The sequence below is a fragment of the Drosophila santomea genome, chromosome 2L (genome assembly GCF_016746245.2).
Source record: "Drosophila santomea strain STO CAGO 1482 chromosome 2L, Prin_Dsan_1.1, whole genome shotgun sequence".
Taxonomy (NCBI): domain Eukaryota; kingdom Metazoa; phylum Arthropoda; class Insecta; order Diptera; family Drosophilidae; genus Drosophila; species Drosophila santomea.
In genome coordinates this window covers 15042826-15066423 of record NC_053016.2, presented here as the reverse complement: position 1 = coordinate 15066423, position 23598 = coordinate 15042826, and the positions used below count along the sequence as shown (strand labels likewise).

The 23598-nt window shown below is 40.1% G+C and overlaps 3 protein-coding genes across 3 annotated transcripts; all 3 read right to left on the bottom strand.

Moving 5' to 3' along the window:
- Nucleotides 1-752: 752 nt before the first annotated feature.
- Nucleotides 753-2088, bottom strand: LOC120443698 (COP9 signalosome complex subunit 1b). Its single transcript, XM_039622939.2, has 2 exons — nucleotides 2071-2088; nucleotides 753-2002 (listed from the first exon to the last, which is right to left on the bottom strand). The coding sequence occupies exon 2, from the start codon at nucleotides 1938-1940 to the stop codon at nucleotides 849-851; it is 1092 nt and encodes a 363-aa protein (XP_039478873.1). The 5' UTR covers nucleotides 1941-2002; nucleotides 2071-2088; the 3' UTR covers nucleotides 753-848.
- A 1128-nt stretch (nucleotides 2089-3216) lies between these two features.
- LOC120458840 lies at nucleotides 3217-4468 on the bottom strand. Its single transcript, XM_039646665.2, has one exon. It carries the CDS (start codon nucleotides 4271-4273, stop codon nucleotides 3518-3520), a length of 756 nt encoding a protein of 251 aa, XP_039502599.1. The 5' UTR covers nucleotides 4274-4468; the 3' UTR covers nucleotides 3217-3517.
- A 16710-nt stretch (nucleotides 4469-21178) lies between these two features.
- Nucleotides 21179-21567, bottom strand: LOC120444141. Its single transcript, XM_039623709.1, has 2 exons — nucleotides 21556-21567; nucleotides 21179-21493 (listed from the first exon to the last, which is right to left on the bottom strand). The coding sequence occupies exons 1-2, from the start codon at nucleotides 21565-21567 to the stop codon at nucleotides 21179-21181; spliced, it is 327 nt and encodes a 108-aa protein (XP_039479643.1).
- Between the last annotated feature and the right edge of the window lie 2031 nt (nucleotides 21568-23598).

Here is a 23598-nt window from a genome sequence, read left to right as displayed (position 1 = left end):
AATTTAGTTAGATTGAGATTAGATTAAATAGATTATATTAAAATAGAGACCAACGAATGCATGTGCAATAACTTTTCTAAATAAATCTAATTAAATGCATATTTCAAAGAGCACCTTAAGGAGTGAAATCCATCTTAAACTGTGGAGTGGCTTACTTTTTCTGAGCTCCAAAAACTGATCTGCTCTTGACCTTTGCCCTCTTAACAGAGTTCTCTATCATGCCGCTTCCGTTGGGCGGCGCTATTATGGATGCAATTTCAGTGCGCACTTTGTGCAACATCTTTAAGCTCGTTAGCGTGCCGGGAACCTTTATGTTGAGCAAACAGCCCAAGTTCTTCCACTGTCTATTCGCCTTTCACTGAGCTACTTTTGAAGAGTTCATAAAAATCACTTCAGCTATGCAATATTTCATGATTTCACCAACTCCTGCTCGCTCACTACCTTGCACTGAATACCACCCACTGTATTCGCAGTCCTTTCCCCTTATTTTGTCCTCTTTGTCAGATTCCAAGTTCGCTCGTTCGTTCCGCTGAGCACACGAAAAATGTAATTATATATTTTGTTGTTATTACTGTGCCTATATTGTTGCAAAAACAGAAGCTTTCACTTGGAAACTCCTGCAGAATTCGTCAAAATGTGACAATACAGAGGAAATCCTTTTAGTTAGACGTATTTTGCTGCAAACTTAAAGTATCATGCAGCACTCAACGAAAAAGTTTATAAATAATAGTAAGAGCTTGAGACATAAATTTATTTGTTGTAAAGTGAACAGGTTCTTTAAATAGAGTCCTTGAAATTCAAATATGTGTTCGAATTTAATTTGATTTATATTCAAAAAGGCATAATACTTATTTTAATTGATGTTTTTTCAAAGATTCTGTCATAACTTCCCTGTTTCGTTTCTTCGTCATTCTGCCCATTATCATGTCGTAAAGCACATTGACATGGGGAGACAGATAAACATCCAGCCTGACATGATCTTCGATTTCGCGTAACAGGCTCATGCAGGAATCGAACTCATTGGCGTAGAACTTGGCCAATATGTTCCACATTTTGGGCGACAGCTGAAAGAATGGCTTAAATGCTTCTGAGTTGATGGCGTGCAGCTGTAAACTATCTCGATCGAAAGTGGCTAGTGCGCAAAGACCAGCATATAGAGTAACGTCCTCTGGGGCCACGATTTTATCGTAATCGTACCGCCCAAACGGAGTGTTCAGGAAATATTGGGCTGCAGATTTGTATATCTTTAGGCCCATGTGAGCCAAACCGGCGGCACAGCTCAGACGTCCTGGAACCTCCAGGGCCAGATTTTCGAATCCATAGGCATACTGCTTGGCCTCATCGATGTAGGTGAGTACGTGCCACCAATTGTCCATGTAAATAGAGACCCTAATCAGGTTCCGGAACATGTTGATTACATTCTCGCTGCTGGTACTGTAGGGCCTGGCTCGCGCATAAAACTTGACTGCCATCTGCAGGTTTCCACTCTTCTCGTAATGATCCCCGATCTCCTCCAGAATGCGCCGCACATAGGAGCTGCCCGAATTCGATTTCTTGAAGTTCAGTTCGGCGTCTAGTTCCTGAAGCATCAGCGTGGCCTCCATGGTGTTGTCCTCCACCCAGTAGAAATCATAGGGCACCACAGCTCTACCCCTGCCACTCGACGTACTCGCCTCGTTGCCATCGATTGCACGACGTTCTTTTCCCTTGGGCTGCGTGGGGTTTTTCCTGCCCACCTCAACGCAGAGCGTTTTGTACAGCTCGTCGTACAACTTGACATTGTAGGTGGTCTTCACATGATTGAGGGCCAACTCGAGGGCAGGAACACTTAGTTGCGGACAGACCTGAGCTATGAACTTCAATCGGATGAGACGGGGAATGTCCGTATAGCGATCGGCGTAGCTTGGCAGATGCAGCACAGTATCCTCCCCATTGTTCATTATCAATTGTCAGGAGGTCGGGCATGAGTGGAAATCTAAGTGGAGAAATATAGAACCTTTTTCTGGAATGTAAAATGTTAAATGTTTAGTCAAAATGCTTTTGAATGGGGAAGAAGAGCGTTCTAGTTACTTGGTATACCCGTTAAAAGGATTTGTTAAAAAGTATGTAACTGGTAGAAGATAGCGTTTCTGAGCATTTAAGGTATATATATTTTTGATCAGGTTCTGGCCCTGTCCGTCGTCTTTCCATCTGTCCGTCCGTATAAATGTCGAGATCTCAGAAACTATTAAGCTAGGAAGAGGGACATGAGATTAGACATGTAGATTCCTGACTCCACGCCCTCTAACGCTTACAAACCGCTTAAAACTGTCACGCCCAAACATTTAAAACATTTTTCAATTTTGTTTTAATTTAATGGTTTGGTGGCATTTCGATAGAAATAGGAAATTCTATCGATATGCTAGAAAAATGTGAAAAGTTCTTGTTCCCACTTCCACTTGCTGCATAAAGGGTATCTGAGAGCCGGGGGACTCGACTACAGTGGCTTGTAGTCTCTTGTTTAAATCGAAAATGCAGGTATACTTTTAATATTTTATGTATCAATAAATTGAAAAGTTGCTGTTCAGCTTCAAAAGTTATCAAAGCGTGAAAGTTTAGTTTTCACCTTGAAGCCTGCGAATTATTCTTTCATTTTTGATTTCTCGCCACACTTGGCACCCAGGTATTTTTTAAAGCAAAGCATTTGGCCAGCTTAAGAAGTCGGCTAAGAGCCAAATCAATTCAACGCTTTGCACGATTTTCCTCCATTTCGGTTTTGGCCATTTTCTATTTGCGTGCGGAAGCGAAAGACCAACGACCAGGCCAATAAATTCAGCCAAAAGCGACGCATCAATAAACCGTTAACTAGCGGTAACAATTTCGTATATAAGTACGATTCCTTTCCCTTCGATTCCCCACTGATTTATGGCTCTCTGATGTCTGCGATTTCTCAAGTCCGGGTAATTTGATTTTTGCATTTTATCCCTACCTCCAACCTCTGCAACCAACCCTCATTTGATCCCTTTCAATGCCTTTTGCCAATTTGATTTGTATCTGTATAATGGAATTTGGTTATTTCCCTGGGAATTGTAACCATTTCGGACAATCTGCAGATACAAACTCGCGTACGGGCTGTTGCATATTGCATTTTTGCGAGCATGTCAGGGCACCCGGCGCCAAATGCCAGTACCGAATTCATATCATTTATATCACCTAAATGTTTAGTAAAACGAGAGATTAGATAGCCACTACTTTATTTAAGATTTAAGATTTTATTGGGAAACGATGTAAGCATATTTAATATTTGTTTAGATTCTGCAAAGCCCAATACCAATGAATTTAAACATACAGTTACCAATTTTTATAGTTCTTCAATACGAGCATGACAAAACATATAGTTGGGAGGGAATTGTCATATGCTCAGAGAATACGAAAGCTACTTTGTTGCTAGTTGAATTTCAGCATGCGGTAGGCTTTCGAGACATTAATTTAGATAGGTCAAAACTTGGTAAAAATCCCTTGATGAAATCGAAGTAGATTATCCAAATCGGCGTCGGTAGTGGCGCCACATGTCGCAGATGGCCGGCTTGAGCAGGCAGTTGCACTCGATGGGTCGAGCATCCGGGAAGGGATCACGTTTGCACTCCGAGAAACTTGGATACTTGGTCTTGGGTCTACGGCCACATCGTCTGAAGGGACGACGGCACTTGGGCGGATTGCGTGCGGCCACACAGCAGTTGGGCATTTTGAAGCGCGGACATGAGGTGGCTGGCTTCTTAACGCAGGGCTTGATCAGATTAAGCTCCTGTTTGCCCAGGACGCACATATCCACGGGGCAGATGGCCTTGCTCGACTTGCGCTTGCGTCGCGGCATCGGCGGCGGTATGGGGACGCAGTGGGCCTTGCGCTTCCGCCGCTTGACCACACACTCGAACCAGGTACGAGGGTATTTACGTTTGCCCATGTCCGAGGGCTTGTAGTGGGTGAGATCGAGGGCCAACATTTCGGTGGCGCAGGGATCTTGTAAACAACTCTTGCGAGAATCGATAAAGGCGTGCATCTGAAACTCCGGATCCGAACGGCACTTGTACTCGGTCCTTCGCGTCGTTTGCCAACAGGCATCGTACACCTTTGACCTATCCTTCTTCTTCATCGGCTTTAGGTCCTTGCGCGGCTTCAAGGGCGCCGGATAGCCACTCTCCAGGCGAAACGATGACGGTGGCAGGAAGCCCAAAACTTGCTTTTGCAGCAATTGCGACATGCCAATCAGCTGTTTGCTTTTGGAGAGCATCATAATTTTGTTTGTTTAAAACTGTTTCGCAGTGAGTCCTCAATTCAAAACGAGATAATTTTGGGTTAAAACTGGTAAAACGCCTCGAGCTTACTTCGACTTCAATTTCGCAACTTAACTACTGACCGCACCGCATTTTTTTAATTTTTTGATGTGCTCCCTTTGGAGCGTTTGGGAAGACTAAAGCGTGTGCTGTTTTACTGGGGGCTAGTCACTGACTTTTAGCCTGATACAAATCTCATGGATGGTTAGAATTTTCCCATTTCCTAACTTCTAAAAACATGTTTAATGTTTCCACCGATATCAGTATAGGTTCCAATTGCATTATAAGAGTTTCCCAAAAGAACAATTTGTTGCAAGCGATATTTATGTTGATATTGAACATGGGATAAATAATTATTTTTCTTTTGTACAATATTCTGAATTGCGTAATCATAAGAGCCAAAGTTTCAGTAGAAAAAAATCACTGTTAATGGTCGAAAGCTGTACTTCAACTGGAAAAAAGGGGAAGCAGAAAAACGTCCATTGGACCATGTTCCGACATGCCACGCCCCGCTAATGTCCACTGACAGCTACACACTCGCCCACTTGACCGCTAATCGAGCACCGCGGCTTTGAGCCTCGATTGCAATTAAAATCGATTTTCAACTTTGATCGGCGCTCTTTGATTGCCAAAGCTGCCACACCCACATCCCCCAGAGCCGCCCCTCGCCCACCCGCCTGCGCTTGACGTCTATTGTGTCGATTTGTGTCTGTCAACGTCTGGGACTCCAACATCCAACATCCAACATCCATCCATCCGACAACCGCCCTTTGCCGTCAGCCCTTTGAACAAATTTTAATGAAATTAGAAATTTGAGCGCGCCGACGAAAAACTGAAAACGATGTCAACGTTTTCTGGGGTACTGCACTCTCGTCCTCTCGATTACTTGCCAATTGTGAGCCAATTTTGACTTTGATTGCCGAACCTGGGAGAAAGCGGGTGCCCATCTCCCAGCTATCAATCTGCTCGACTTTGATGCTTGGACCCAAAATATGTCGGCGCTCTTGCTACTTTCAATCAAAGGTCACTTTACAAAGGACAGGTCACAATGTTAACCTTTCGAAGAATAAGTCAACTTTGTTTTCCTAAAGCAATTTCCAAGTCCCCATCCTTAAAACAAGAAGAGTAGTTATGCAGTACCTCTTGCAAAGTACTACTTCTGAAGTGCACAAACTGATTTTAATACCTTTTAAAAATCAACATTTTGACACAATAGTATATACGGGCTATAAAACACTGCAAAAGTGCAAGAAATTTATGTGGCACATCTGCCCCTGTGCGAAAATTTAATTATATTTCCATTTATTTCTTTTCCTTTCTCCCACCGCAGGAAATTAGCACAAACAAAAGATGACTAAGAAACGCAGCCAGGAGTAAAAGAAGGCTTCCACTTTTTGCACTCCAATTTACTGTCTTTGACGCGGTGGAAGAAGCTAGACAGTGTCTGCCACGCCCCCAGTGAGCTAGGGGGCGTTAGCCACAATACAGAAAAAAAAGCACTTCGAGCTGTGCTAATTGGGTTTGGGCTTGTATTTCATAACAACGGTTTCTAACTATAGTTCGCTTAAAGCATTAAAATCTATTAAAACCGTATAATTAATTTCATACAGATTACAGATACCAAATTATCCACAATTGTCTCTCTTAATATATTATTTTTTTCTTCAATTAAAATATTTCAGAGAATTAAGTAATATACATTTAAATGTATCTCTTAGAAATGTTTCTGATAACCAATTTGATAATGAATCTGGCAAAACATGTACATTTAAAAATGTGTGTTAGTCTAAGCTGTATAATTCATAGCATTTATTATTTTCCTGTGAAATGTGTAATTTTTTTAAGGTTTAAGGTTTCCCAAACTGTATCGTCCAATCAAAGCAATTGTCCAAAAACAAAAGCTGAACTCAGACAGAAGTTGAACTGACAACTCAAAAAAAGGCAGGCAACAAGCCAATCATGTCTAAATAATTGTTTATTTTCATCAAAATTTATTGTTCACTGCACCTGCGGCATGCCCCAAAATTGAGCACATAGCCTGGTGCAGAAAAGGGGCAGTTGTGTTTTCCAGACTTGTATAGATTTTCATGTGTACTCAAAAACATGAAAACTGAATGCCCTCATGAGTGTGCAAATTTTGTATATAATTTGTACAACAAACAAATGACTACCAGAGTGAGACAGAGACAGAGGCGCTGTGAGTGAGACAGGGCGAGTGCGATTTGGCCTTTGTGCTGTGTTGACCATTCGGCTAGGGTAAATAAAGCATGTAAGCTGTTTGTCAAATATTTACCATTGAGGCTTAAACGCCATTGCACGCGCGGTATCGGACACTTGAAGCCAACTTTTCTACATTGACCTGCGATACTAAAAACTTAAATAATCTTTGTGCATGCGAATCAAAATGTATTTTAGTTGTACAATAAATCTGTGTAAGCTTAGTTTATTTTTGTGTTTACAAATGCGAAAACAAAAAACCAAAAAATAATTTTTATATTATAAAATATATATTCGTTATCATATTTCTACCGTTTTTAAACCGACCATTTCCCAGCCTTTAAGGTGGTTTTTGTGGCATAGAAAGCAGAGAAACAAAATATGTTTGGTGTATTCAATATTGTATTAAATTTAATTTTCAAATTATAAAAAGCAGCTATTTAATATTTAAGGGATAGGGTCCTGAATTTAAGAGGAGTTTGGCTGCTGTTTTTGCTCTGTACACCTGACATACTGAGCAGGCAGCTCGAGTGGCCAAGTGGGAGACGAGAACGATGAGCGGCAAAGTTCAAATTCAATTACCTTTCAAATATTTGCATTTTGCGACACAAACTTTCATCATAATGCTGCACAATGGCTGCCACTCGAACGCCACTTGAAAGCGGCCAGTGGGCGGTAGATGGGCGGTAGGTGGGCGGGGCTTGTGGTGCAGGCACGATAAAGAACAGACCGGCAGGAAGCAGCACTCAAAACAGTTGCCGCTAATGTCGTCCTTCTTCTTTTGGCCCAAACGACAGCGACCCAACGTCGTCGAGTTCGGAAACGACAATGACGTTAACTTTCGCCGCCTACTGTATCCCGCCGCTCCTCGTTGTCGCCCACTTTCGAAACAATTACAAAACAAAGGCCAGGGACTCTAAAACCCCTGCAGCACAGCACGGTCGACGTTGAATGTCGGGCGCAGAAAAAATACGTAAATAAGCCAATTACAAAACAGAAATTGCAACAGCAACTGTGCCTTTCTCTCCCCAGGAGCTGCATGCAGCTCGGAATATTTTCAATGTCCCCACGGCCAGATAAGAGGAATTCAACAACCTGCTTAGGCTCGTATTTAAAGATAAATATTCAAAAAATTGTAGATGCAGATAGCTCAGCAAATTGTCCGCCTGAATATATACATATGTATGTAAGTAACTAATCGCCTTGTAAGTAAATTATGTTGAACGCTCTCCACGCTCCTCTAAAATATATTTCTAAAAACTTAAGAAAGGTTTCTCCGAGAGGCTTAAAATATTTTTCAAATTTCAGTACATCGCAGTCTCGACCAGAATTGCCAATTGATGCAAGCAGAAATTTGTCATTTCCGAAGCAGACATCGAATGCATAATGCATCAAGGAGCACAGTCACTCACACTCACTGACTCCACACACTAACCCTATTTACATGATGAATTCTTTGCCACGCTCCAATTGAGGATCCAAGGTGACTGGCTATAGGTCCGCACAGAGCATAGGTAATGCCTGCATAGGTCGTCCTGCCAGTGGAACTCCGCGTGTATAGGGCAAAATGAAACTCCCATCTGCATACATATAATATGAGTTGTGCATGTACTTACATTCATCGTACGAATGCCCTCTGGCACGATATAAAATGCATAGAATTTTCCCTTTAGTCGATGCGTTTTGAGTACAATTTTTATATTATGCATGGCGCTGTCTCAACAAATAAGCCAGAATACAAAAAAATGGAAAATCGCAACGCAACTAGAAAAATCATTTGTAGAGGAAATCATTTAATTTCCAATGTGCATAGTATATTTATAAACATGAGTTACTCCAACTTGTGTCTAATCTTAATTTCAAAGTCAGACATCTTGTGTGTTGCTCTCGTCTAAAGTAAAACACGCATACCTTAAATAATATACATCTCACAATCATCTTAATTGTTATTTTTAATTTGTTTAGTTTGAGAACGGATTAAAAGATATGTCTCTGAATATATCGGAAATTTATGAGTCATGCCGGGGACAAAGCAGAGGCTTAAGGAACAAAAAGAACAAGCTAATGGGGAGATATGGCATATGGGGTGCTGGCTCCCCTGGTGGATAATGGGTACTATTCTGTCCGATCTGAGGCGGCCAAATGTGCAGCTGCTGTCGCTGCAGGAGTCGGCGAAGGACAATGGGAGCTGTCATCTACAATGAAGATGAGCAGCAGACTGGCTTGAATGAGCTCGGTATGGAAAGTAGTATATGGAAAGTGGGTGGGAATGGGGATTGTCTGGCCGCCCTCTGATATTTGCAGCCTGCATGGCCAGCCGGGCAAACAATAAGGGCTAACATTTATACAAGCCACCCACTTGCGCACATATGTACACATGCATGTACATATCCATGTACATATGTATGTAGGCACATGCGAGAGGGGTCATACGTACAATCCAATCCTTTCGGCCAAGTTTGTTTCTGTCCTCGTCATCGTTGCAGTTCCCTTATCCCAGCATTGTCTCCATGCCGGTTTAATCTGTGTCAAAAGGCGTGAGTTATTACAAGCCGGCCACGCCCACTTAGCTGCAGACTGAGTTGTGGGTAGGAAATGGGGCTCAAATCCAGGGCCAAGTCAAAGGTTTATCTCTTGTCAACGGCTTTTGTGTTCATGGCCTAATCAACTCATTTTGATCTGATTCCCCTTCGAAGCTTACGTTACTAGACACGCAATCCGTCTCGCTTAAGTCAATTAAGCACGCATTATTAAATAAAAAGCATGTGCCTAAACTTTTACTTATGGCCCATGCCAGCTAAGAAGATCTTGGTAATAATGGCAATTCAAATTCAACTGACAATACGGATTCTGACCAAAGCACATACAAAAAGCCTATTCAAAGGGAAATTAAAATATGATTATATGAGCATAAAAGTTACATCAACTATAATTAAACTAAAAGCTTCTGGCAAGCATTTGCAGTTCGATGCTGGAAATTCCCCCTCTTTTACTTTAATGCTAATGAACTTATTCCGCATTTTGAACTCGAATGCGAAGCGTTTTCGCTTCACTCGCCCACACCTTCCCATTGCAAATTGGCTTATTGCAATCAAGGGTCATTAAACAATCGAATCTGCTCCTATGGTAGGTGAAGCAGAATGCAGGCTGTTTTAAACATGAGAGAAGTGTCGACGGTAGTTCGTGACCTTACATTTACAGAATGTAATTCCACAGAGTTCTACAGAGAACAATACTGTCCTCAATTAATAAGAACGAGAAAAATACATACAAAAATAAATATATTCATTCAAAATCAACCAGTTTATTTAAAGTATTGCTCGAGTTCATTGAACTGAAACTAGTATAGTGTGCAGATGGCATATAAACTTTCCGTGCCCCGTTTATCCCTTAACTTTCGCAGGACTACATGGCCGAACGCATACAATTGCTGTTGTCTGTGCTCTTCCATCGAACCTTGCTGAAATTTTATTATCTCAACAATATATAAAGCTATTTCAGTTGATATTTGTGAAGTGGGCGTTGAATCCGCCCCTAGTTCAGTTCTTAAAAATACAGGGGTAAGGTTGATCTGGGAAAAAGGGGGGATAGAAAAATATGGCAACTAACTAAAGCGCAAAACAAGAGAGAACGCTATAGTCGAGTTCCTCGACTATCAGATACTCGTTACTCAGCTGGTGGAAGTCCGAACGAGAAATTTTAACATTTTTTGGGCGGTTTGTGGGCGTGGCCAAAATGTTTTTTGTATTCCGATTGAAATTGGCCAGACAAATAATATACCCAAAACAAAAAAATTTACGGATTACGTTAGAGTGGACGTCTCAAAAAATTTGTTGGTGTAAGACAAATAATAAATTTAAAGCGAATCAAAATATTATGTAGGATTTATACGTCTATGTCTCTGCGTCTCAATCAATTTTCTATCTCGATTTTCAAGCTTTTCTAGTTCCTGAGATATCGACGTGCACACAGACGGACAAACTGACATGGCCAGATCAAGTCGGCTATTAATCCAGGCTAAAAATATATTTCCTTAAAGGTTTGGAAACGTTACATTCTTTTCAACGAATCTAATATAGCCTTTTAGTAAACGAGTAACGGGTATAAAAACCATGAAGCTCTATATTTTGCAGTTCACTGCATTCTGCTTATTGCACCAACCATGGCTGCCCTTCTAACAACTTAACCCACTATTTTCTGCAAAGTACATTTGCCAGATAACCAAATGGATGGTTTGGCATCAGCTGAAGAAAGATGTGCTAGTATTTTGATCTTTTTACCTCCTGCCTCACTGGACCGCTTTTCCATTTATACATTTTTACAAAGATATTTTCAGCTTTATGGCTAAGACAGGCTGAACTCTAGATAAGTTGTTTTGTTACCGGTGCATACCGATTTATGTATGAGCAGCGTTGACCAGTTCTTCGACACTCAAACTGGACATTGCTCAAAAAGGAACCGGTCGACTCTGTCAATACCTTAAATATAAACGCTTTTTCTTGGGGAAACTTTTTTAAGCATTTAATAAGACGATCTTATTAGACAAAGCAATGCTTTTTGACCTTTTTTATTTTAAATTTGTTGCATTTGTTGCCTAGTGGTACACATATTTTCTCAGCTGCACGCATTGTGCGATATGATTAATGACACTTAACATCTGGCATGACGCTCAGCACCAATTATGAAAAAAGCCATTTTTGATAGATATTAGCGCTGCTAATGAAACAGTTTGCTGTATTTCCAGAAAAATGTTACACCTTTTTTATCTAAGCTCGTTATTAGATATACAACTAAAAGCAGGAGAGAACTCTACATTCTCGACTATTAGATACCCGTTACTCAACTAGTGGAAGTACGAACAATAAAAATTAACACAGTTTTCAGGGATATCAATTGAAAGAGGTTTTTGGAATTTTACACAACAGAAAAAGTATTAAAGTATTAATATTGCCGTGGCAACATGGGTCAACAAACTTGCGCTACGTCAATGTCTCTGGAATCTACGTGTTTAGTCTTAACCCTTCTAACTTTTAATAGACGGACGGACATGGCAGGATCGACTTAACTATTGATCCTAATCAAGAATATATATACTCTATATGGTTGGAAACGCCTTCTTCTACCTGTTACATACATTTCAACGAGTCCAGTATACCCTTATACTCGACGAGTAACGGATATAATAATATAAAAGAGGGCCAACTATAGGGGTGAGGAATTTGAGTTGAAAAGTGTTTCCAAGTTAAATGAAGCGCATCAAACGTCAGTCGATAAATTTAAAAGCCAAAGCTATTGACTTGCAGAAATAAAAGCAAATAATGCTCCTGACCAGGCAGAGTCAGCCAGGATGGCGAAATGGAGGGATCGAAGGATGTCGCATTGCATGGTGGCAGGATGACTGGATGGCGGAGGCCAATCGCCAGCCCAGACCCAATGAAATACAGGAGAGTGGAAAAAGCGATTCCATGTGCATGCTGGTGACATTTTGCTGACAGCAGCAGCGGCAGCATCAGTGGCAGCATCAGTGGCAGTGGCAGAGGTAGCGGCATCGGACACCGGAAGTCCAAGTGTTGACAGCGCTCTCTGCGGAGCGCCAAAGGAACTGCACACGGAACTTCAGGGAAGAGGGCGAAAGATGGCAGGGCTGAGTGAAGGACAAAAGGAGGACATGGTGATTGGCTACTTAACTCCTTGGCAAACTCCTGACTCCGAATGGTGGGCGTGGCAGCAGCGTATGTGATCCAACCTCTCGACTTCCCTTGCCCAGCCCCAAAATTCTCCCACACTTCCTCCACCGGGCAAAAGGCCAGTGGACAAAGTTTGTCTTTTGCATGCTGTCGAAACTTTTATAGAAATTCAATTTCTCCTATATCGGTTTGGTTTTATTTTATTTTGTTCCCGTCGAACTGCATGTGTCGCCGGGGTCTATTGAAACAATAAATTTTTGAACTTGAGAAGGGTGTATGTCTAACCCAGCCGAGAGCTTTGACCCCAGCCCAGTAAAACGTATAAAATGAATAAAAGTGTTCGAGCAGAAGGTAAAAATTAAACAAAGTTTGCCCATTGCAAAAGGTATTGTGCAACGAGTTTCCGAAATGTTTCAGTGAAGGAACAAATAGTACAATTTCGCCAAGTTTATAATTGGAAAATAGTTAATCAAACTAGTTTTAAGACAAGAGGTTTACATTATAAATACAGTTATACCCCAATCAATAACTTTTGTATTCACTAAAAAATATGGAAGTTGCAGTTTCGTTTGATTCAAGAAGAGCCCTGATTTTTTGTTTTTAATTACATTTTTATTTCTGTTGCCATATGCTCTAACTTTGCGTAGTTACTTTAAGGAAAATGAATCCTATCCCAACATATTTCCCATTTCAGAAAACGTTGACAAAATTAGTCAAATTCGGTTTCATTCACTCTAATTTGTGCTTTCCGCAAAGAAATTGCATATAAATTACACTCATTTATTCGCGGGTAGGGAGTGATGATGCAAAAAATGGGGAATCTGCATAAAAATATTTCCTGGAACATAAATTTCAAATTTTGTAATTTTCTTCCACTTTTCATGGCGTATCATGGGGCGCCACACCCCCAACTACACCACTACACCTCGCCCTCTCAGCAAATGAACAACAATATCAACAGAAAAGGGAAGGACAACTTTTACCTTGTCACATGACTTGCCACGGCAGGTTCCCCTTTCGAATGGAATTTTGATGAGCTGGGAATGTATACCAAAGTCCTGTTTACCAGGATTGTATTAAAATCACATACATATTTTAATGAGCTCACGAATGCAATAGAATGGGAGTATTCGAATTTATAAATGTGAAAAGTCATATTAGTTAACTTTTTATATACCTCTCACTCGTGGAGTAGAAGGATAAAATACATTCCCTAAATAAATACATAACTGGGAAGCCTTAAAAGCAGTGACCTCGCGGACTAAAAATTATAAAATGTTATTAATTGTCCACCACTTGTTGAGTAATGAGTATGTGACAGTCGAGGAAATCGACATAGCGCTCTATCTTGTTAAAATTATAAATTTGAACCAAAAAGTGGGGGAAACCCTAAAGCTTGAAATTTGTTTGGAGTTTTATTCATTTTATTTCTTTTGGAGTGCCAAAAAAATGATGATATCTCCTACACGTACGCCTAACAGTAGGGTATCTGATAGTCGTATAACTCGACGAGTGCATTCTCTCTTGTTGTACCTGTTTTTTTAACTTCATTTTAATAAAGTGTAAATCCAACTCTGAAGGATGTATTACATAGAATTGCTTTATACAACTCATTGAAAAAACGTTTCACATTACATAAGGGCATCTAAGCTGAACATAACCTGTTCTTTTAATCAGTGAATGGAAATCAGCTTTTAACTTTGTTTACCAGGAAGTGATCCCGAAAATTCCTCCATGCCAATGAGCTAAGTGAGAGGTTTCCGCAAAAATGCTGGCTCGCACCTTCAAGTGGGATAGACGTCTGCACAAATAAGCCGAGCATAAAATGCCTGCACAGATAGCAAATTCAGGATGCGGGAGTCGTGTAAACCAGTTGCAGGTGCAAGTGTTCGAGTCCATGGGTTAAATTAAATTGAAAGGCAAATGCATAGAGCTAGGAAATGTGAGCATAACATTTGCGCCTTGTTAGTTTGTCAACGCTCCGCTGGAGCTGAATGATGACGACGACTACGATGATGGCGTTGAGTGGTTAGCGGAAGGAGTCGAATGGAAGGGGGCGATGGGAGAAAATGTTTCACATTTAATGACATTTAACGTCCAACAACGACGGCCACATAATTAAAATGCTAAACAGCACTAGCTTACAAAAATAAAATACTTTGCTAAGCTTTCCCTAAAAGGACATATATGTAGCGTAAATAGTCCTATCCAAATAATTTGCTCAATAAGTATGACTAAAGTCTTTTATTCTAAGGGTTTATGGTCCTGTATTAGATAAATACTTTATATGATCTTTAGAAAAATTGCAAATTAAGCCGCTCCGCACATGAACTCTGTAAGCCAGTGCAAAATAAATTGTTCAGGAAAAATTAAATAAAATAAAATGCGAGCAATTTCTGCTCCAATTTCAGCTTGGCATTGAACTACTGAAAAAGTTCAAGAAATGCCGCACCGAAAGAACAAAAAACCCCAACCATGCAACTGCCAGAATCACGCTTAAGCTAACGATTTATGTGAGATTCTTTATGTGAGATTCTTTAAGCGAAATCCAAGTCAATTAGTTTCCTAATTCGTTTTACGAAAAGGAATTTATCGATTTTATCTGCAGACGTGCAGAAAGTAGTTAAGACCAGTTTCCTCAGTACCTACCTTCTCCCCATACTTTTCTCCGAGTGTGTGTGTGTGTTTGAGTGTTGCTGTGCAATAGTGTTGATAATGATGTTGGGTGTGTGTGTGTGTTTTATGCTCTCTCTGTGGGAGCGCAAGCAATAAACCAGCCGCATTGTTCATACGCCGCGTGGAGCACTGTAATAAAATATTGGGAAACCAACAGAGAAAACAACAAGCGAACTCTGCCTAATTAAATTAGATTTGAAATAGTTGAGAGTTCCATTTGATAGCTTAACAGGACCAACTTATACTTATAGGTAGGCAATGTACTCAAATACTTAATAATAATGATGAATGTTTATTATACTCAAAAAGTAATATTTGTTTTTTGACAAGTTTTCAAATGTTTTACGAATCCTTTATTAACCAATATTGACCGCATCATTTAAATCCATTCTATAGATGTTAAGCATAGACTTCGAAGTAAACTAAAATATTATTTAACATTAAAAACCTGCGTTCATTCCCCATTTGTTTACATTTCACCGCGCTTCTCCACCTCTCTGCTCCGACAGGCTTTCAGTCCACGACGCGATCGCAATTCGGTGGCCTTCAGCAGGAAGGAGTCTTCCAGGGTCTAAGGACGAAGTGGTAAAAGTGTTCCGCAGTCTTAAAGAATTTTTAATTGCTTTAAAAACAAGTTGAATGCTGTTTTATTTATTTTGGCGGCGCGCGGCAAAAGGAGTGCTGGCGAATGGGCGAATGGAAGGCCTGGGGGCAAGACGATGCCATAGACAAATTCCATTAAACTTTTGGCTCCTAAACTGTGTCAAAGTTTTGGCCGGGGAGTAGGCTTCCTTGGTCCGCTGGCTCAGGATAATTCACTGGAGAAGCTTAGGGACGGGGGACTCGGAAGCTCTCTGGGTAAAAGTTTTAGCGCAAAGTAAACTCAACTCTGAATGAAATGAAAATGCCACAGAGGCAGTCCAATAGGGTATAAAAAGCGGGGAGGATGCTGATACCGCTGCTTCTGCTGCTACTGCTGCTGGTGTTCTCGGTGAGCAATCAATTTCTGTTGACGTTGACAACAAGGCAAAAGTCCGGCTAAAGTTAAGGCCAAAAAGAGATGGTACCGGGGGCAAGGAAGATGAGATGAGACGCGACCGAGGCAACAAATCAAAGTCGAACCGATGCCGATGCCTCTTAAGACGCCTGTCGAATTGTTCTGGACGTTGGGCTATGCCACGCCTCCACCTCCTCCCGCCTTCCGCCGTGCTGCAATATCTCAATCTAAAGCCTGCTGCGGTTGAAGTGTATTTAAAAGTTTGATTAGTTTTAATGTTTGCAGGGTAAGTTTTTGATCATCATCTTTTTTTGTATTTTTTGTAATTTCTGTAAAGTTGATTCGATCTGCGCCTGGTAATGTACTATGTATGTATCTGCATCTGAATGTATGCCCATGCACTGCCTATTCATTCATAAGCGAACTAATCACAAGCATATTGCATAAAATAGCAATTTCATAAATGGAAACATTTGTCTAGACACATTGTTTGCTGCCCATTTAAAATGGTTTGAATAGAATTATGCAAATTGCTTAGGTTCCGATGCTGTACAAAAGCTGAATTGAATGTTATACATTCAAGGAATTGCAATTCAGTTCATGACTACATTTGATAATTTTCAGATTATTTTGGTTGATTTTTAAGAGCCGCGAGACTTTTCACATAACTTCTTTAAAAGAATTCAAATACTTAGAATCCTTTTTTAATTGATTTGTAATTACAATTAATTATAACTGTGCATTCTGCTGCAGTAAATTAAATTATTTTCAGTATAGACTTTTGGACTTCAACGTAATCTGCTGCCTTCCGTGTGCCACCTTTCAACAGTTAAATTATAATATATACATTGGAAAAGGACCTGGCAGATGCAGTCATAAATTATGAATTATGAATGTCAAGGTGCCTACGTACGTGTGTGGCCCAAGGACTTCGTCCTTTCCGTTCCGTTCCCCTCCGTTCCTATTGGGCTGCTCGTCCCTCGGGTCCAATAATGTTAAGAGTCCCACGCTCCGCAGGGGGTGGAGCTTGGGCCAAGTTAATAGAAACACTTTCGGTGTGCTGAAGTTATAAACATTTATGGCAGCTACTTAAAAATGTCAAGCGAAAAAATTATGATAATGATACGTGACATTTGAAAGCAATAACAATTTAGTTAGCACGCACTTTTTGATTACTCTTCTTTTTCATCGCATGCAGCCATTCCTCTTTTTTGGCATCGACCCCATACTTTGCTTTTGCTTTGGGTCTTTATTATTTATGATTTTGGTCCACATAAAATGGTAAAATTGCTTTAAAAAATTGCCCCTATACACATTCAGTGGAACAAAATGAAATGGCAAAATAAAATGCTTCCGCCATTTTGTGGTGTTCAAGTAGGAGACAGGTACTTTATGAAAATTATTCCCTTTAATGTATGGGCATATGCGATCGTAAAGCATATTTTAATTCATATATCCGTCCATGCCATCAAGCCAAACATACCACCTTATGAAAAGGCAAGGACTTTAACATATTCGGAGAACACTTAACAAGGATTTCAGAAGCTGTACATTTTGCAAATGAAAAAGATAAAATAAGAATTTATGTCCTATACAACTGGAAAACTTACCCAACTAAGCGCTCTTGTGGCAATTCGCGCTTTTAGATTATACAACTGACAAGTGTGGGTGTGTTAATTTTTCACCAATTGTCATGGTTACGAAATTAACCAAAAATGCAGAGAAAACTGGGCTAGGATCCGGGCGCAGATCCTCTGAGAAAAGCGGCAAACAAACCAGCAGCCAGCAACCAGCAACTGCAACCAGCAGTGTGGCAGTGGCAACAACATGAACAGCAAAGCACACATCCTGTGTGTCAACTGAATAATTCGTTGCATGCACAAAAGGCATGCACTCACATCCGGTTTCCTGTCATTCTTTTTGCTTTCTGCTTGCCAGCGACAGAAAGGGCTAACCAACACTGTTGCAGTGCAGTGCTGGGAGCGGAATGGAGTGGTGTTGGTGGGTGTAGAGGGGTGTAGAGGGAAGTAGAGGGGAGTGGAGTGGCTAGGCCTGCAATTTATGTCTATATATTTGCTGTTGTTGTCTTTATGGCGTGTTCGGTATTTGTTGCAACTTTTGTTTTGAATTCCTGCGGCCTTGTCACACGGCTCCATGAGTTCGCAGTAAAATTTATGTTTCATCCCACACCCACACACTCACACACACACACACACATGGGTCCAACTCTTAACGAACAATGAGCGGGGCAGAAAAAAAAGTGTTGAATGCATCAGAGGGCATCCAGTCCGGGTCCGGGTCTGGGTCCGGGTCATAGGTCTTCTGGGATGGCGACGCGTCGCCCGCTTTTGTAAAGCAGCGTATAATCCACTGATTGCTCCCAAGGTTCAGCTTTCAACAATGAAGGACACAGCACATGCACAGAGCGAAATCAGGGGGCGCAAGCGTGAAACATGGGGCAGTGCGGAGAAGAAGAATGATGACGGGACAGGTTACCTTTGGTTCTGCTATAGCTGTCGGGTCAACGGATGTGAGGCACTTTGTTGTTGCAGGCAGAGCATTTTCCCCTGGACTTACAAAGTCCATCAGCTATTACATCTGTTCGTACCTGGTACTTATACTCAACTAGAGTATCACAACATCAATTAAAGCTAGTAAGGATTGTTAATGAAACTTTTGATTCGAAAATGCATGTTTCAATATACAAGCTTGGATAAAATAACTTTGGATATATCTGATATCCAATGAGCATAATTAATGAGCGCTAAAGTTTTAATATAGCAATTTTAATTGTTTACGAAAGGCATTAAAAAGTGTATTTATTTTGTGCATGAAAGGTGGCATCATCATCCCTTCCCTTGGAACCACATTTTGCAATTCTTGGAGTCCTTTGTACGTTGCTGAATGACATCGCACCTGGACTGTTCCAGGCTTGAACTTTCCATGGCAAATGTCCCCATCTGGAGTCTCTAGCCAGTATTAATTTTGCATATGAATATGAACACTGTGGATGTGTCCTTGTTGTCAGGATAGCGGATTGCCGCTGCTGCAACGTTTCCCAGCATTGCCAATTTCGTTGCTCCCGCGTCATACTTATTGGATGCAATAAATTTTATTAAATAGATACGTTCTAGTTAGTAGCGTAAATAATAAAAAGGGATTCAATTACTTGCAAGTATATTTAGTGACTTCTTTCATAGTACCCGTCACTTGTAGAGTAAAGTATATATATTCTTGATCAGGATGACTAGCCGATTGGAGTCCGTCCGTCCGTATGTCTGTCTGTCCGGATGAGTGTCGAAAATTCGGGAACTATAACAGCTAGATAGTTGCGTGTGGGCAGACATTTTTTTCTTCCCTATTTTTATCATTATTTTCAAAAATCTTCCAAGAACTCCCATCAGCTGAGCTAGGGTTATCTGATATTCGAGAAAATGGACTATGAAGTTCTCCTTTGGTTTTTTATTTTGTGTAATACAGCAACATCTGATAGCCGTGTATAATTAATGTTTTAATATAGCTTTGGCCATACAGAACTTATTTTCCAAAAGCATAGTTTCGGCTTAAGCAACCTTTCCGAATGAATGCAATGAGCTTAGCTTAACCACAAACAATCGATGTTTTTGCTACGGATTTCCATTTGCATTTTCCAACGCTGGCTTCATTAGGCAGCAAGCACCCAAGTAAATCAAGTCTGCCTGCAAACGTAGCAGAAAAATTGAAATGATATGTATGCACATCTGAGCCAAGTATTTTTCTTTCACATACGCAAACACACTCACCTGAAAAAAGGGGTAAAATAAAGCTGCCAACTCGGCAGTTGTTGCTGCACTGCACTGCATTTAAGTAAAATGAATTGCTTGCAATTTATTTTTGTTGCTTATCATATAAATTGCACTCGCTCGCCTGCAAGTCATTATTTGGCACATTTGCGCTCAATGACTGCACATTGTTTCTACATCGTCCTCCACCCGTATCCCTCGGCCACAGTGTTAAATAGGAGTGACGAACCGGAAGTTTCCAGATACAACAACTGCTGACCCAGTGTGGTTTGGGTGGCCCAAATAGACCTGATCGGTTGGTCTTTTGCACTTGACTGCATCCTTAACCTTCTGCAGGAGCAAAACTCGAAGACACCTGAAAGTGCCACTTCAGCATTTTCGGATCCTTGATTCTTTATTTTCCCCCTCTTCAGCACTCCACCCAGCACTCACTCAAATAAATTTCCGGTTTGTTTTCCACATTTTTAATTTACATATTGCTGTGTGGAATGTGTCGAGAAAATACATTTTTAAAACTTAAATTGCATGTCGATCTGTATGATATAAAGTCAGTTTGGTTGCTTAAAACAATGTAGTAAAAATGCTTAATTTAAATGCTAAGCAAAAACACCGTTAATAACTATAAATTATATTATAAATACATTTCCGAGACATTGTTTACAATTAGCACGCAACATTGAGGGTAAAACCAAAAACCTATGTTATCAACGACTCTAATAAGTATGTACACAATTTCACAAGAAATCTTGGCCCCTAAATACTAATTTTAATCGCATTGAATGTTGACACCGAAACATGAAGAACAATAAATTCAGCACACCGAAAAAAAATGATTTTTTTTAAATCAGAAAAAAACTATCATGGACTATAATGACTTTATGTGCAAAAGGTATATTTCATCTGTATATTAACAAAAAGTATCTTCATCTGATAAAGTTTTTAAATGTTTTAAAATCACAGCTGTTTCAAGTGCCTGTTTCGCAATTGGTAAAGTAATCATCATGCCCAACCGATTGGTATATAAGCAGGCACAGCGGCTCCCAGCGGATTCATAGCAACAATTTTATTTGGTGACGATGGACTTTAAGTGCTGCGTAAGTTCGCTCAGAGCAGCTTAAGCTGATCTGATAGCCGTGAGCTGGGTCTGACCCCACTTTTGATTAACAATACCTCTCTTCAGCTGCTTTTCCTATCGCTTTTGTTTGCCGGGGCTTTATCTCGCCCAGAACCAGACTCGCCACGCCCAACTCTACCGCCCTGCACGCCCTGGTGCGCTGGGCAGCCTCCACCGCCTCCCGGAGCGGTGAACTAATTTGTCTTGTCATTCCGATTGAAACATCGAAAAACAACATTCTATAATACCTCTTGCAAGTCGATGAAATAAAGCTACCAATTTTAAATTGTTTATTAATTTTTTTAGGGATTTTTAATAAGTATTGTGCTTACGTTTTCTATTTGTTTGGATGGATATAGGTTTTCATTATTTCTTTTAGCGTTTGGGCCTACTCAAGTCTTTGGAGTAGTTTTGCTGGTAGTGCATTTTTTTTGACCGTTGAAATTATGGGTGCATCGTATATGAGTGCACTTATATAATCCAGTTTCCCAAGCACAGGAGTACTTGTATGAGGATGAACTTCCCTGGGTCGCTATATTTTTTAGGATGGAAACGCTAGAGGTGCAATTTTGTTTACCACCTAAAGTTTTTGTGCACAGCTCATGGGTGCATTTATATTGGCCTGTATTGGAATTACAGGTGTATCGGTAGGATGACCCTGTGTTGGTCGCAGCCGTAGCGAAGGCAATGAAACTGACTAGTGCAAGCTGAAACTATTAATATTTTTCGTTATTAACTTACATATATTGGCATATTACGCTCCACTTACCATAAGCTCCATCTTGTAAGTGATAAAGTTCTTTATGGCGAACTGTGTCTTTTATAGCAAATAAGAAAGGGAGCTTACACCTAACATAAACTACCCTTACAAATACAATAATATTAAATATTTATCATAGCCATTTAAGGCACCAATACTTTTACTTAGGACCTGACCTTAAACTTTTATGCTTTTATTTTGTTCTTTTCTCTAATTCGATTGTAAATAGTGTCGTACTCGAACTTGTGTTAAGAGTAATTACATTTTCCCAGCATCAGTATTCACTGGAAGTCGATATTTTTAGCCTTGCAATGTTTCTTCAAGAGAATTAGCTGATGCACCGATTAATTCCCAAGCTAACTTCGTTGAATGACAAAGCCAACTGAGGTTGTTACGCATGCTAAAATAATCGACATTTAGATTCGTTTTTTCATCTATTTCATCTATATACAAAAACATTTTATATCAAGCAAATATTTTCGCCGAAAAGACAGCTTACATAAATCAATAATACTTAGCCTTAACATTAATATTATTTAAATTGAAGGGCATGCATATCAAACAACTTCAGCAAGCCACCGGCACTTTAAGTGCACCCGCTAAACACAGGGCGTCTCAGCACCCGGGTGTTTTGCCACCTGTTGTTGCGTTTTGATGTTTCTAATGTCTTAACAAAAAAGAGTCTTATATATTATTAAATAATATTTATACTTAATTAACACTTTTCTATTGTTCTAGCTGGCATTCAAAGTGAAATTAGAAAATTATAAGTAAAATAGCTGAAAGTATTACATTACATTAAAAAGAAATAATGAATTAAACTAAATACTAAATAATACAAAGTACTAAGTACTAAGTACTAAATAATACTAAATAATACTAAATAATACTAAATAATACTAAATAATACTAAATAATACTAATAAATATCAAAATATATGTGCCCTTCTCTGCGCATCTCAAAACTCCTACGTAAGCAAACAACTTTTTCGATTTTTATACCCGTTACTCGTAGAGTAAAAGGGTATACTAGATTCGTTGAAAAGTAAGTAACAGGCAGAAGGAAACGTTTCCGACCATATAAAGTATATATATTCTTGATCAGGATCAATAGCCGAGTCGATCTGGCCATGTCCGTCTGTCCGTCCGTCTGTCCGTCCGTATGAACGTCGAGATCTCAGGAACTACAAAAGCTAGAAAGTTGACATTAAGCATACCGACTCCAGAGACATAGAAGCAGCGCAAGTTTGTCGATTCATGTTGCCACGCCCACTCTAACGCCCACAAACCGCCCAAAACTGCCACGCCGAGTCGATCTGGCCATGTCCGTCTGTCCGTCCGTCTGTCCGTCCGTATGAACGTCGAGATCTCAGGAACTACAAAAGCTAGAAAGTTGACATTAAGCATACCGACTCCAGAGACATAGAAGCAGCGCAAGTTTGTCGATTCATGTTGCCACGCCCACTCTAACGCCCACAAACCGGCCAAAACTGCCACGCCCACACTTTTGAAAAATGTTTTGATATTTTTTCATTTTTGTATTAGTCTTGTAAATTTCTATCAATTTTTTAAAAAAACTTTTTTCTACGCCCACTCTAACGCCCACAAACCGCCAAAAACTGTCAGTGTTGAAATTTCTTCCTCGCACATCCACTGGCTGAGTAACGGGTAACAGATAGTCGGGGAACTCGACTATAGCGTTCTCTCTGTTTGTTTTTTAAATACTAACTGTGAATACAAAGTTCAGTTGAACAAGAAATTCAGGTATTTAGACTTAAATCATAGAGTTACAGGGTGTACTTGAGTTTCTACCAGAAGAAACTAGCCGAATCGATCGATCTATGTCCGATTTTAATTATTTTTAAAAATGACTGAAAAAATTTATCAGTGTCCCACCAAAAACACAAAAAATTGCTATAGAACTGGATAATGCTCATATGAAAGCCACACGACTGAATAGGCGGGAATATATGTATATGTATAGGTACTTATGTATGTGGTTCCTGTAACATTTTCAAAATAATTTTTATGTGGGTAAATCGAATCCATTCG